Below are 14578 nucleotides of genomic sequence, written 5' to 3'. Positions count from 1 at the left end.
GAGGTTTATATGTGTTAGGGTTATATATGTATAGGGCCTTGTGATTTCCGCGATGCAAAATGTTAAAAGAATTTTGTATTTTGACAAGACAAATAAAAATAAATAGGCTACAATTTTTGTACAGCCTACATTTATTTTATTTATTTTTTCCCCTCTGCGACGTTTTCCTATTGTGTTGTCCGCAAAATGTAAAACTAATTCAATTCTGGAGAAGATGAATAAAATAGCAAATACAATTTTTGTGCAGACTACATTTTTGTTATCCCTCTCTCTTTTTTTGTGGTTTGTTGCGTCTTCACCGTGGTAAGAAAAAATCCCATACCGTCACAGCCCCTGGTGAGGCTGGATCAGGAATGATTCACACAAACACAAACACAAACACATTTAGGCAGATCGGGGCACATTCCCTTCAAAACCAAAGTAATCCACTGCGTCTTCAGCGGCTCAGATGTTGGGAGTAAATGAAGACTGCTGTGCCATTCTGTGTTGATGTTCTGATGTTCATTATTACATCCAACAACAGTTTTTGAACAACAGTTATTGTTCGAATTTCTTTTAAGATTACACAATTTGAAAGCTGAGAGTCCTGAGACCTTGTTTCATACCAGAAGTAACCTGCTCTGTCTTGTCTGTCGGCATGTTCTCAGATTCCTCTTTACTCTTCCATGTATTTTTCACTGCGAGAGAACATGTGTTTAGTGTAGTGTGAGACTGTTTGTCAGAGATAGCAACAGTAACTAAGGAGGGCGGGTCTTTGTGAAGGGTCAATCGTAAAAGTTTTATCTACTGTTCTTAGGGATGCACGATATTGAATTTTTGCCTATATCCGATATGCTGATCATTTTCAACTCATTTTGGCCGATAGCCGATACCGATATAGAATTATTTTTTAAACTTTGGTTGGTTTTTAACAAGAACTTATTTGCTAGATTTAAATAAACAATAATAAAAAGTTATTTTATAATGACAGTACATTGAAGATTTTAAAATAACTATAAATAAACTATATATTAATCACTGCACTGAGCAGGCATTAGGACCCGGGGGAGGCTGCCTCTGCACTGCTATTACTGTTTACTCCATCACACACCAAATGCGCCATTCTCGTCAGGGCTCCTGTCTAACTTTTTTCACTAGGAGCACAGTGGCCCCCAACTGAAAATTTTAGGGGCACAACCAGAAAATTTAGGGGCGCACACCGTAAATCAACATGCTAACCAAATCTACTAATTTCCACTGTATAACTAAATACTTTAATAATAGATGCAGAAATACAATGTGCCATTTCAAATTTAGTGTCACATTTTATTCTGCACTTTTGAAGATGCAACAACAAGGTAAACTGACAGCACCATCGCTGTCATGATAGTACAAATAGTAAACAAAATACCATACATTCAGAATAAAAAAAAAAGTGCTTAGTAACAAAGTGCTTAGTAACCTTTCGGTCATTTCATAGTTACAAACAATACTTAAATGTATGTAAACATTAGGGGCACTGGCCAATAACATTCCACTAGAACATGTAGGCCTAAACAACTTGAGCCTTTACTCACTCCCCCTAGAGCAGATCCTCCTGTGTTCCACTAGGAGGCTAAGAAGGCCATTGTGCGCATGCTGTATCGTTGTGGTATGTTTCGTTAAGTTTTAAGCCATTCTTCCTTTGAAGGTCGAGCTGGCTTTTGTATTTGGTGAAGGGTAGTTCCTCTTTAGCTACGAAGTAGGCCGTGTTAAATTTCAACATCATCTCTGCCTCATCTGCGCTCTGATTTACAGTCATTTGTTTTTCTAAAAGTAATCGGCAGTGGCGTCGCTTTTTGATTTATAAACATGTCACGGAACACTCGATGCTTTAGGCTGAGATTGTGTTTAATCAGTGTATTGTGTTTAAACTGCTTAATGTCATTACTATCGGCAAACTTTGTGTTTTTCGAAGTTCTAGAGTAGCTGCTGTAGTGTTCGCAACTCATATAGTTCGACTGCTTATAGCACCTCAGCCAGCTGAATTCTTTCAGCCAGTCTTCTCGAAAATGGTGTTTACGCGCGCTCGATTATCTCTAGGCCCCTCCCCCTCCACACATTTTAGCCACTTACAGTGGCCATTCCCTATTCTTCTCACACGCATTGGCCGCCTCACAGACAGGCATCACTCAATGAGACGCGAGTGTGTGATCGCGTCTCATGAGTATGTGTGCGAGTGCGATCGCGTCTCATTGATTATTTCATTGATCATTGACGTGCCCCTTCCACGTTTAATGTATAAAAAAATACGGAGGGTGGGGGAGGCAAATTTACTGGTCGCACATGTGCGACTGGATGTAAAATTCAGTCGCACACTCTCAAATTTTGGTCGCATTTGGACGCAGTCTGGAGCCCTGCTCGTGCATTCTCAGTTTAAATGCTAACGTGATCTGATCGCACTGTTGATGTGATCTAATCGCTAGCACACCCTGAGCACATGTGAGTTAATGTATTCCTCTTATCGGCAAGACATATCGGTATAATTTTTCATATCGGTCAGATGCCGATACTTCTTTAGCACTTAGCTATTTGAAACATCGTTTACTTTTTAAATTTTTTGTGTATTGCTTTATTGAACGTAAATGTTCAGTTCTTGTTTTAAGAAAAAAATTACTAAACCTTTTACACTGTATTATGACAACTTTTACAACTTATTTCTATATCGTGATAACACATACCGAGAAAAAAGCTAATGATCACAACATGAAAATTTGATACTGTCACATGCATATTATATATATATATATATAGTATTGGCTTAGTTTTTTTAGTCTTTATTATTTTTGTTGTTTTTGTTAGAATTTTATTATGGTAATGATTTCTAATAATATATAGTCTAATAATATATTTTCTTTACTATCACTTTTTATCAATTTAACACATTATATTTATTTTAAAAAAAGAAAGAAAAAAAAATTACTGACCCCAAATTACTGACCAGTAGTGTATATTGTTATTACAAAATATTTCTATTTTAAAAACATAGCTTCTTTTTTTTTTTTTTACCTATTTATTCATCAAAGTATCCTAAAAAAGTATCAAATGTTCTGAAAAAAAATATTAAGCAGCAGAACTGTTTCCAACTTTGATAATGAATCATCATATTAGAATGATTTCTAAAGGATCATGTGATAATGATCCTAAAAATTCAGCTTTGCAACACAGAAATAAATGATAATTTAAAGTATAATAAATTTAAAAACAATTATTTTAAATTGTAATAATATATCACAATATTTTTTTTTTCTGTTTTTTGATCAAATAAATGCAGGCTTGATGAGCAGAAGAGACTTCTTTCAAAAACATTAAAAATAGTAATGTTTCCAAACTTTTGGTCTGTACTGTATATACATAAATGGTGTATTGATGAATGAAAGATGTACAGTGGCCACAAAATAAAAAAACAAAAAAAAAACAAAAAAACTTTAAAACCATTTGATTGGTAACAAATATAAAATTTATTAATCAATGACAGACTGCAGCCACAAAATAATAAAATCTCGCACACAGCTTGTGCTATCAGTGTCGTCTCTCTTCTAGTGTAATGAACTGAAACTCGTGATCTCTGTGTGCTGTATAATCTTCAGACAGGACCTAATATAACAATTAATGAAGAGTGTAAAGCGAGAACTCAATGTGCAGACAGTGATCTACATACACATCACTAATCCAGAGTCTAATGAAGTCTCCGTGTTCACTGAAGAGTCCGACTCTGGCCGAATATTAGCGGCATTTAACATTTCCAGGAAACAGGGACAGAACATTCGTAAAGACGTGTCCAGGTTCCTCTAATTACGTCTGTCAAGTGTAATGAGTCTATCAGAGGCCATTAAGAAGCCTGCAGAAAGTACTTCTGTGAATTACCATGTATTTGAGTTTGACATTTACAGCACACACAGTAATGGCTGTACAGAGCCTCACAGAAATCTCTCATCCACTTCTAAAAGGACCTGTGCAAAGCCACGCTCGTGATTAGCATGAACCTAAAAGCTCTCAGTGCAGCACGTGTGTGTAAGAGACACGGCTGGCAACACGCGTGACCACTGATTACTTATGACATGCTCAAGAGTGACGTCTAATAAAAAGACTTCCTTTTTACTTCATGACACAAGTGATGCTCAGAAGAAAAGAAAAATTCTTTCAGAGACAGAGCAAGTTAATAGTTTGGTGAAAGTTTGTTTGTTTGTCAGGTTTGGAGAAATGCAGCATTCTGGAGTGCTGTGGATTACTTGTGGATTATTGTGATGTTTTTATCAGCTGTTTGGACTCTCATTCTGACGGCACCCATTCACTGCAGAGCATCCATTGCTGAGACACTGATGCAATGACACATTTTTTTTTTTTTTTTTTGCCTGAGCTTCTCCTTTAAGGCCAGGAGTGTGTATTTATGAAGTAAATAGGGTGCATTCTGAGATGCACAAACCACAGGATGGCAAGAAGAGCGGTTTCCTTTAAAAGCCTCACTTAAAAGCTCAATGCCATTGATCTGCGTGAAAGCGAGCTCAGGTGGGCATGAGACTCATGGGGTCCAGAGACGGCAGCGGTTCGGAGCCCTCACTGATGTAATTAACACTGCAGCCCTAAAAACACAGGGATGAAACTCTACACGAGCACCTACACCTAATGACAGCGTTTAATATTTAACCTCCGTAATGGTGTGCTCTTCCATTCCAACCTCGTCAAACTGCATGCTCAAAGGAGCTGGTAAAAATAGTCAATCAATGGAGGTCTGGAAGCCATTATCTGAACTTGAGACCTAGTGAAGGTCAGTCTACCTTCTCCTCATGTCCAGAGCGGCTGAGGCGACGCAGATACATGCCGTCAGTAATCCACCTCTCCATTGTCTAATGTAGGGATTCAGTGATATATTGGTCGGTCGCAATAATCAATATATTGACTTATCGCACAATATATGTACATGACCTCAATAATTTTGGTGATGTAATATATCACCTGTCATATTTACTTAAATTGTCACCATGTTATTTATTTATTTTATTTTTTTGTATTCCACTTGCACCTGTGTCTTTTGCAGCTTCACGTACTTAACGTGGTGTAGTCATGAGGTGCTAATTCAAATTTAAAAAGTGCTTCTACAAACAAGGTTTCATCTGCAGATATGGTCTTGTTTAGGGATCTGTGATTGTGTTTTTCAGCAATAATGTGCACCCTTAATTTACAGAGAAAAGAAGGTCGGAAAAAATCTGTAGATGTTAAAGTTCTTTGTGCATTTTTCTTTTTATCTACTTTTTACTTTGCACTTTTTGTTAGAAAATGTTTATTAACTATTTATTCAAGTTTTTAAGGTATGTAATATTCTGATACTTAATTTGCATGATCTAAATATTCTTAAGAATTAAAAGTTTGTTGTCATTTGGAAATGTGTATGCCTTCATGCATTATTGTGCTGTTACATTATAATTATATATTCAGGGGCATAAAATGGTCTTTAAAATTACAATATTAAGGAGCACCAGTGCGACTGACCCGATCAGCATATTTGTGTTTGCACTCAGGAGAGCGTTGAACGTTTCTATTTGTGTGTTTCTGCAGCACTGAGTAATGTATCACAGACGTATCTGTTGATTCTTTGAACAAAATGTTAATCTGAATTCATTCACTGCTCAAAAAAAGTCATTTTGTTCAGTATAATAACAAAGTGTGTAAATAAGAGATTCACTGTGCCGTATTAGAGAGCTTCGTTGATTATAATGGAACTTTGTGAGATCGCGATGAACTAAGGACAGCTTTTAATAAATGTGATAGGCCCTACTGAATTAATACAACAGTTCAATAAACAAGAAGTTAACGTTAAGTGACTTACATTGTCTGACTATAACACTATTGTCTGATTTTGCTCTATTTCATCGAAAATAGTTTCAAACAGTCACAGCTGAGCAGCTACGGATCTCCAAAAGCAAGCACAACGTTGTTTCGTTTATGAATGAACGAGTGTTTTTAAACAAATCTAGTGAGTCAATGATTCAACTACCCATTCATAAAGACAGGCACTTGTTGCATCGCTCCTGAATGAATCAGCCGTTCAAAAGAATCAATTGAATAAATAATTCAGTGATAAAATCAAGTGACTAGTCGCCACCTACTGGCAGTTTTAGTTTTATTTTAACAGTATGATTTCAGTTATTTAAATCATTTAATATTTCTATGTTCAAAAATTTATATTTAAAACATTAATCTCAACATTAATTTATGAATTTAATTGCACGCATGCCACCTCTGAGCCTCGTTAAAGGGTTACTTCACCCCAAAAAAGCCATGCCACAAAGATACGTTTTCTATGTGCATTTACGCTTTGATCTGAACGAAAACAGCGCATCCTTGTGGCGCAGCTGACACAGAAGAGCGAACACTGCTTTCCTTCAGTGGATATTCTCCAAAATGGCACTACGCTGATGCAGAAAGACACAGATGAGACAAATTGTTGAATAAAGTCATTACTTTTTGCTTTCTTCGTGTACAAAAAGTATTCTCGTTGCTTCATAATGTTACGGTTGAATCACTGATGGCAGATGGAGTATTCTGACGATGCTTTTTATACTTTCCTGGATCTTGACACTGTTATTTATTTGGCAGTCTATGGGACACTCACAAGCCTCCCGGTTTTCATCCAAAATATATTAAATTGTGTTCTGAAGACGAACGAAGCTTTTATGGGTTTGGAACGGTATGGAGGTAAGTGATTAATGACACAATTTTCATTCTGGGATGGAGTAACCCTTTAAACATCTGAAAATACACCTACAAGCCATTTTTGTTTCTCTGTGCCACGTCTGTAGTTTCCTGTGATTGGTAATTTATTCTTCTTATTCTCCTTGTTCATATGAATATAATTTTTTTTAATTTGACATAAGATGACATGCTTCTAATAAAATAAGACAAATTCCATTACTAAGTTTAAAAAAAAGCCCCTGTAAATCACTTTACAATCGCTTTACTTCAGAAGTGCTCCTAAAAAGAAAAGTAAGCGCAGAGTCCTGAATTAATGCTTTTACACAGATCCTGACATGAAGCCTCGGCGGAGTGCATTAAAACTGTGTAACAGACACTCGTCATGAATTATCCCGCTTATACCATCATCACACTGCTAGCAAGAGCAAATTCAGTTTGTTGATGTATATGGGTCATCAGATCTAAATTTCTGAAGTCAAATGATGTAGCGTGGTGTAGAAGCACAGCATGAATTTTTGTCTCATTCTATTGTGCATTAGAATAGAGGAAGACCCGTTCATTTTTAGTCCAAGCGGTTCAAAAGGCTGATATACATTTGAGTCATCATTCCGAAGTGTTCCCTACACAGTGTTTACTTGAGTAATGAGAGAAATATTGAGAAAAATTAAGAAATGTGATTCAGATATTAGGGTGTTTATTATAGTTTTATGTTTTATGTTTACGTTTTGTATAAGATCAATGCTGTAGTCTGCATGTTTATAATGTTCCTTTAATGAACTGCTTTAGATGCTAGGTGTTAGTAGCCTGTAGACTAGCTAACTGCTTCTGAAACTGGTGAAGCTGTAGTGTCACTAATTGAATTACCAGCAGCTAATAGCTCATTACCGGTTTGATGTAGCTGCCATACACAGAATTTCATTTCACAGTTAAAAATGAGTTATTATTTCCTGTGTGCGTGTGTGTTTCTCCAGATGTGAAATATTTCTGTCATGATGGTTCTGGCAATAAAGAGTATAAAAGATTTTATCTTAAACTCCATGCGTTACTACCACATTCACAAAGCAATATCCCTTCAAATAAACCCAACTATTAAAAAATTGAATATTTGCTTTAGATTTATGTTTACTATTATCATCACTTCTTAAAAAGCTTCCTGCACTGAAGAACAATTTAAAAATAAATTGCTTTTTTTTTTGTTATTTATTAATTCAACATGTATTTGTTGAAATTTAAGTTTTGCAAATAAATAAATCAATAAATTAATTAATGAATATGCATACCTTTGTTAGACTGAAGAAACTACTTAATAAAGTTAGAATTTCTGAATCCATGGATTGGTTAACAGCTACTGTAGTTGGTTTGATACACCTCTAACAAATATCTTATGTATCTTGTGTTTTCAGATTCCCATTATTATTATTATTATTATTATGATTTCAATGAAGTTATTTTACCATAGTTTTTCACTGAACAGAGCAGACTGCACTCTCGTTTGTTTGATGAAACACTCACAGTGGGCTAGTTCTCCTCATTAGCCGCGTTTCCACTGTCGGGCTTAATGTTTGTTGGTGCGTGCCAGGGCCAGTCGCGCGTTTTCACTGTCACTGTCCGGGGGCTTGATCGTGCCTCGTCGGGGCTTCCTCGGGGCCAACGGCCAGGGTTTTTTGGCCCGACGAAAACCTTGGGCCAAAGCGGGCCAGCTGGGGCGAGAGGAGTGGTTATGAACAAAGGCGGAGTTTTTCCGCGTCTGCAGAGCGTCAGCGCCGTTCATTTCAAAAAGATAACAGCTATAACATCAACATTAAAAACTTTTAAAAATAAGCTGAGCTCAAAACTCACTTTCAGTCAGCAACAAGTGTTTGAAATAACGCGATCTGATGTGGATTATAATCATCATAAAGGCAGAAATATTTATAAGCGATGTAAAAGACTATGCACGCTAAACATTAACGTTACCATAATAAACATGGTAAATGCAACCACTTGGAGAAATCAGATGTCTCTTCTTATTCTCTATCACAATTGTGTATTTATTTAGTAACATATTTTATCAGTCATAAGTCTCGTCTCGAGAGTTTATCTCCGCGTAGCATTTCATCAAAATATAATAATGATTTTTATTCGGGAGCTTTTATAAAAATAGAGTTATTATCATTCATTCTAAATGTGACGTATATAGGCTACTGTGGCTACAAATAAACAGAAACAGTCTCACTGAATAAGCAGGCTGTTTCATAAGCGTTAAAAATAAATAAATAAAATAGAAATACATTTATTTCTGTGTGATTAATTTTGAGTCCTGATAAATTGATTCATTATGCTCAATGTATCACTTATTCTATAGTAAAACATCGAAGCTTTTGAATATTTAACAAAGCATGCAAACAAAAGGCCGCTGTTATCGTGTTCGTTTTGTGATCGCGCTAGTTCCAGTGACTTATTTCTTAGTTTTCTGATACCTTCTCTTTCTTGGTGAAATGATGGGGTTGCGTGACGTTGTTCCTGAGAGGCGTGTAAAGGGCAGGTTTTAGTGAAGCGCAGCTGAGCTTCAGGCCCGACGGTGGAAACGCTGCGCTATTCTGATGTGGTTGGAAAGGATTTTCTGTGTGTTCGTGAAAGGACCTGACACTGGGGCTGTCTTCAGTGGATCACTGGTGTGACAGTGTGATGAGGCAGAACAAACAGCAGCATGATCTGATATAGTTAGAGTGATGCAGGCCTCTCATGATTTACTGATGCTGGGAATCCCACATGCCTCAAAATCCCCAACCAACCACTCTCAAGCCACATCCACCAACCCTCACACTGACTGTCCTACAAACCCGCAAGGATCTACCCAGAAAACACTCAGAGCACCCGCAGAAACCCTGCAGTAATAGCTGATCTATCCCATCATCTTTGCAACTTTTAAAACATTCAGGCAAGACAACAGAAGTTTGTGCTGATTACTTTAGCAGCATGTGATATCTTTTAGTATGCTCCTCATGTAAAGGCAGGGCTCTATGATCTCACAATGTGAAAAACACATATGGAATCACAGAATCATAAAAACAGAATTTACTGTATAATGCAGAATGTTATGGAATTCGGCACAATTTGGATGAATAAATCAAAAGTACGTCTGGACACTTAAAGGGATAGTTCACCCAAAAATGAAAATTCAGTCATTAATTACTCACCCTCATGTCGTTCCAAATCCTTAAGACCTTCGTTCATCTTCATAACACAAATGAAGATTTTTTTTTATGAAATCTGAGAGCTCTCTGACCCTCCATAGACAGCAAGGGTCCCACCACGGTCAAGGCACAGAAACGTAGTAAGACTAAAGTAAGTTTAGATGTAGTAACATAGTAACATCGTTAAAATAGTCCATGTGATATCAGTGGTTCAACCGTAATTTTCTAAAGCTGCAAAAATACTTTTTGTGCACAAAGAAAACAAAAACAAGGACTTTAATAAGGATGATGCATGCATGTGGTGCTGTCGATGTGCTGCGCCTTGTTTATGAGCGGAGGAATGCACGCGTGTGCGTCGTGGTACTCTTGTGAATAGTGGCAGACTGACAGGGAAGAAAAGAAATTGTTGAATAAAGTCAATATTTTAGTTTTCTTTGCACACAAAATGTATTCTCATAGCTTCATAAAATTACGGTTGAACCTCTGATGTCACATGGACTATTTAAAGATGTACATTTTTCTGGGTCTGGGAACATTTCTTTTGCATTACCGTCGATGCAGGGTCAGAAAGCTCTCAGATTAAATCAAAAATATCTTTATGTGTTCCAAAGATGAACGAAGGTCTTACAGGTTTGGAACGACATGAGGGCGAGTAATTGATGACTGAATTTTAATTTTTAGGGTGAACTATCCCAAATATCAAATGGCAACATGGATGAGTTTCTGTAAGTATTAAACTATACAAAGACTGCCTGGGTCATTTCATGTCAAATCAACAAAATTTTAGAAACTTCCCCAGCTAAAATTTTTAATATTATATTTATATATTTCTGAAGAAAGATAAACGTATAGTGAGGAAAGCCAAAATATGCAATGTCATGGATGTATATTATATATGTATATATCGGTGAGCGGGGCTAAACAGTGACACAGAATCGGTGGGCTGGCTAAACAGGCAGAAATGTAGAATTAGTGGGCGGGGCTTAACAGGCAGTGATGTGGAATCGGTGGGCGGGGCTAAACAGGCAGTGATGAAGAATCTGTGGGCGGGGCTTAACAGTGACATAGAATCGTTGGGCTTCTTCTGTGGAGGCGGTGTTTAGCCACAGTATAACATTACAGAGTTGTACATTCCAAAAGCTCTGGTTTTGGTGGCCTGCCTTCAATATAGCTGTTTTTAGACTAATGACAAAGTTTTGAGTTCTAACACCTGAGTTCTGAAAACAGGATGTTTTTAAAGTACACTGACCTCTTATATGTCAAAAGATGAAGGGAATTTTGGTTTCTCAGTTCATGACCTCTTTAAAAGAAAAATAGTATCATCTTTATGCAAAGTGACCCACATTTGGTTTTTGATCACTGAAAATGTGTACAATTTAACAGTTTACTCCTGAAGATTCAAATTTTGCTGGAATTGAACCATAGATAGCCTTAAAAATGAAGATGCCAAAAGGAAAGTTTGTTAAGACCCAAAATCTAAAAGGGCATTAAGTTATCTTTAATACAAATTTTGTTGCTTTTAGACATTTTTGTATGATCACCACTGGCATATATTGTAACATAGATTGCTGAAATAATTTTTATCCTCCTGTGATTTGGCACTTAATCTCAGGTGAAAATTGTCACTTTGACCCCCTTCTACAAAATAGTGGATTACTCAGTAAATATACATCAATGACTTTTAATAATTTGGCTTTCATTACTATAAATGTTTATCTTTCTTCAGAATAAATATGGTAAAAATCAAACATTTGAGCCGGGGACCACTGGTTGAGTTGACACGAAATGACAGTCTGGATGTTGTGCATGTGACACACGCGTGGCACTCGTCTGTATCTCACTATATAAGAACATGAATGCGTAAACTTCAGAGCTGCTCTGAGTCTCTTCAGCAGCATATCAACATTTACTTTGAGAACACTATTAGCAGATGCACACAAAAACTCAAAGATCTTCACTACAATCCTCAAAAAGAATTAACTAACAATTATTAACTTGAACAAATTGAGACAAATCAATAACTATAGTACAGGAGAATGTCTTTCTTGGAGTAATAATAATAATAAAGTTTATCAAAAAATATTTTTAAGGATCACACATTTTTTCTTTCATGTTTTAATTTTAACAGTAAGCATCTGTTGTAAAGGACTTTATTTGCAAAAAAAAAAAAGAGAGAGAGAAAGAAATTCTTCAAATTTATTTTGACTACATTTTATATATATATATATATATATATATATATATAAAAATACAAATCAATTACATTGTAGAAGTTAAATCAATTCGCTGGATTGCCACTGTTTTTAATTATAAATTTGTATTAAACTATAAAACATAGAATCCATAAAAACCAAGTTACAACACAGAATGTCTGAATTTTAACTATCATTGTTTAAATAAAAAAATACATCTAATAAGATCTGTATCTACCAGAGTGCCACTGTCCAAAACAAATGACACTTTTCCACTGCGTAGTATGACTCGGCTCAGCATGGTTTGTGTTTCCACTGCAGTTTAGTATCGCTTCAGAGTGGGCAGGATTATTCACATGTCGTTATTGTTGCACAGCCTCTACTGCCACGACTCCTGAAAAACTTTCTCATTCTGCGTCGCACCATCAAGATCTCGCTGGATCCGCTCCTCGGCTATCAACAAGAGGAATGTCTGTACTTCCTCGACAAATAACGAAACACTTTTTGGTTGTTAAAAAAGGTGCGCTCGTTCGAAACTGTTGCGTTCGATCGTTCTCTGTCTGTGCTGATTTAAATCTAGTGGTTCTGTTGTGTTTGTGTCACATGTTCAGTGATGCAGGTAGTGATGATTCTCTGCAGCCAATCAGTGATCAGCAGGGTTTACACGTCAGGTTTTGGTAACAGTACGGTTCACTTGGAACCACAACCGAAGTGGTACTAAAAAAAGTACCAGGTACCAGATACTGTACCCAGTGGAAACCCCCCTCAAAAGTGAACCGTACCGAACCGTACCATTCAGTGGAAAAGCGCCAAAAGTGTCCTGTTTGCAACAGAACAGCATTACAGCCTGTCAGATGCATGTACTTCACAAAGAGTGATATATTTTTATATTGAATTATTAGTTTAGGACATAACTTCCTTCTAATGTATTTCACCTACAAATTATTTTGTAGCTCCCACACACTCATCATCAGTGAATCTTTCTAATACACGTGCCATGAATAATGAGAGTTACACGAATCTCATGATCCACACACGCTGCCATACAAATGATCTGATGAATGGTTTGTGGATATAGTACACATACAAATTAGACTTTGAATTCTGCTTTCCAAAAGTTCCCATGGCACAGTAATAGTTCACATGAGTCACACGAGGCGATTCAGAGTGAAAGTGAGCGGTCTGATTCATATCAATGACTCCTGTGTCCACTTCTGACTGATTAGCCAATCACTTCCACTGATTCATCTTGAATTAGACCGCATGTTGTGTTGCATGTTAAAGGTTTCCGAGTACACTCAGTGTTAGAAAGTGGTTTATTGTTGAGTATTCACAAGTTCACAACTCAGCTAAACTAAATATAGCAGTGGTGCTGCAGATTCAGCAGAGGTGCAGGACATGATCTCACTCATATACATTGGTCTTCACTTGAAAAAATGTGAAGTTTTTTTTATAAAAGCTTTAATTTGGCATGAGTTCATTATGTTTGTATGGTTACGTGAATGTGATAGTGGAGTGAAGCTGAGGACTCTGCACTCATAGTGCCGTTTTAAGTGAAGTAAACACCTGCGGTGAGGTGATCATGTGACCATCTTACCTGTGCTGACGGCTGGCTATAGCGGCTGTGAACCGAAGCTTTCTCATCTGCAGCCCCTTTTTGCTCCAGCACCTCACTGTAATCCACGCTGTCAAAGTTAGTCCTCCACAGCATCACCTGCAGCAGGTCACAACATCAACACGACGCACACAGCACAGCCGAACACTCACGTCCGAGCAGATAATACATGAGCTCACTTGTTCATCTGCACCTCCCGAGGCGAAGAAGTCTCCGGTCCTCGAGAAGGACACGCAGCTGGCCGGGCCCTACAAACAAGCACAACAGCAGCGTTCAGTTCTGGAGGAATAACAGAGATGCCTGTCAAGGCACAGAATAGATGTGACATGGAAAACTGCAGCTTGGACATTCTTCCAAACATCCCACAGAAGTCAGTCAGTCATGACTTAAACCATTCTTTTGAAAACTACTTTAAGTTGCACTGTAATAATTTGGTTTAAAGAAAAAAAGCACTAAGACGCCAGTCATTTCCCTCTATACACACAAAATATCAGTGCCAGCGGAGAGGAGCAGAAAAGCCTTGGCCAGTCTGTAGGAGGAAAATTACAGCGTCATGACACCATATTGACTTTGGTTGAAGAGAGCAGGTTAAATTTAGGCAGAGAACACAAAGCAGACATGGCTCTGGCGAAGCCAAAAGACTTTGACACACACACTCCACCCACACAACTGGCACAGTGCATGCATATAAACACTATACCAGTGCATGTAACACATTTACATTAATACTTTAATTAGTTAAGTTTTTTACATTATTTACATGCATTACAAACATCAGGCAGATCAACCATGTGCAAATTCATCAGTCAACAGCACTGCTGAGAATTTTCTCATTAAAACTACAGTTTTAGTTAAGTCAGAATCCATTCACCAGTGCTGAGGTA

The 14578-nt window shown here is 37.1% G+C and overlaps 1 protein-coding gene across 1 annotated transcript in view; it reads right to left on the bottom strand.

The window, feature by feature from the left end:
- Positions 1-14578, bottom strand: part of poc1a (POC1 centriolar protein A) — an 86462-nt gene that overhangs the window by 39765 nt on the left and 32119 nt on the right. Inside the window, exons 8-9 of the mRNA XM_042733519.1 lie at positions 13874-13942; positions 13677-13793 (exon numbers count right to left, since the gene is read on the bottom strand). Coding sequence (XP_042589453.1) covers positions 13677-13793; positions 13874-13942 — 186 coding nt within the window. The remainder of the gene's footprint in view (positions 1-13676; positions 13794-13873; positions 13943-14578) is intronic.

The sequence above is a fragment of the Cyprinus carpio genome, chromosome B11 (assembly GCF_018340385.1).
Source record: "Cyprinus carpio isolate SPL01 chromosome B11, ASM1834038v1, whole genome shotgun sequence".
In the NCBI taxonomy this organism is placed as follows: Eukaryota; Metazoa; Chordata; class Actinopteri; order Cypriniformes; family Cyprinidae; genus Cyprinus; species Cyprinus carpio.
Note: the sequence above shows the minus strand (reverse complement) of the source record. Positions and strands in the feature narration are given on the sequence as shown.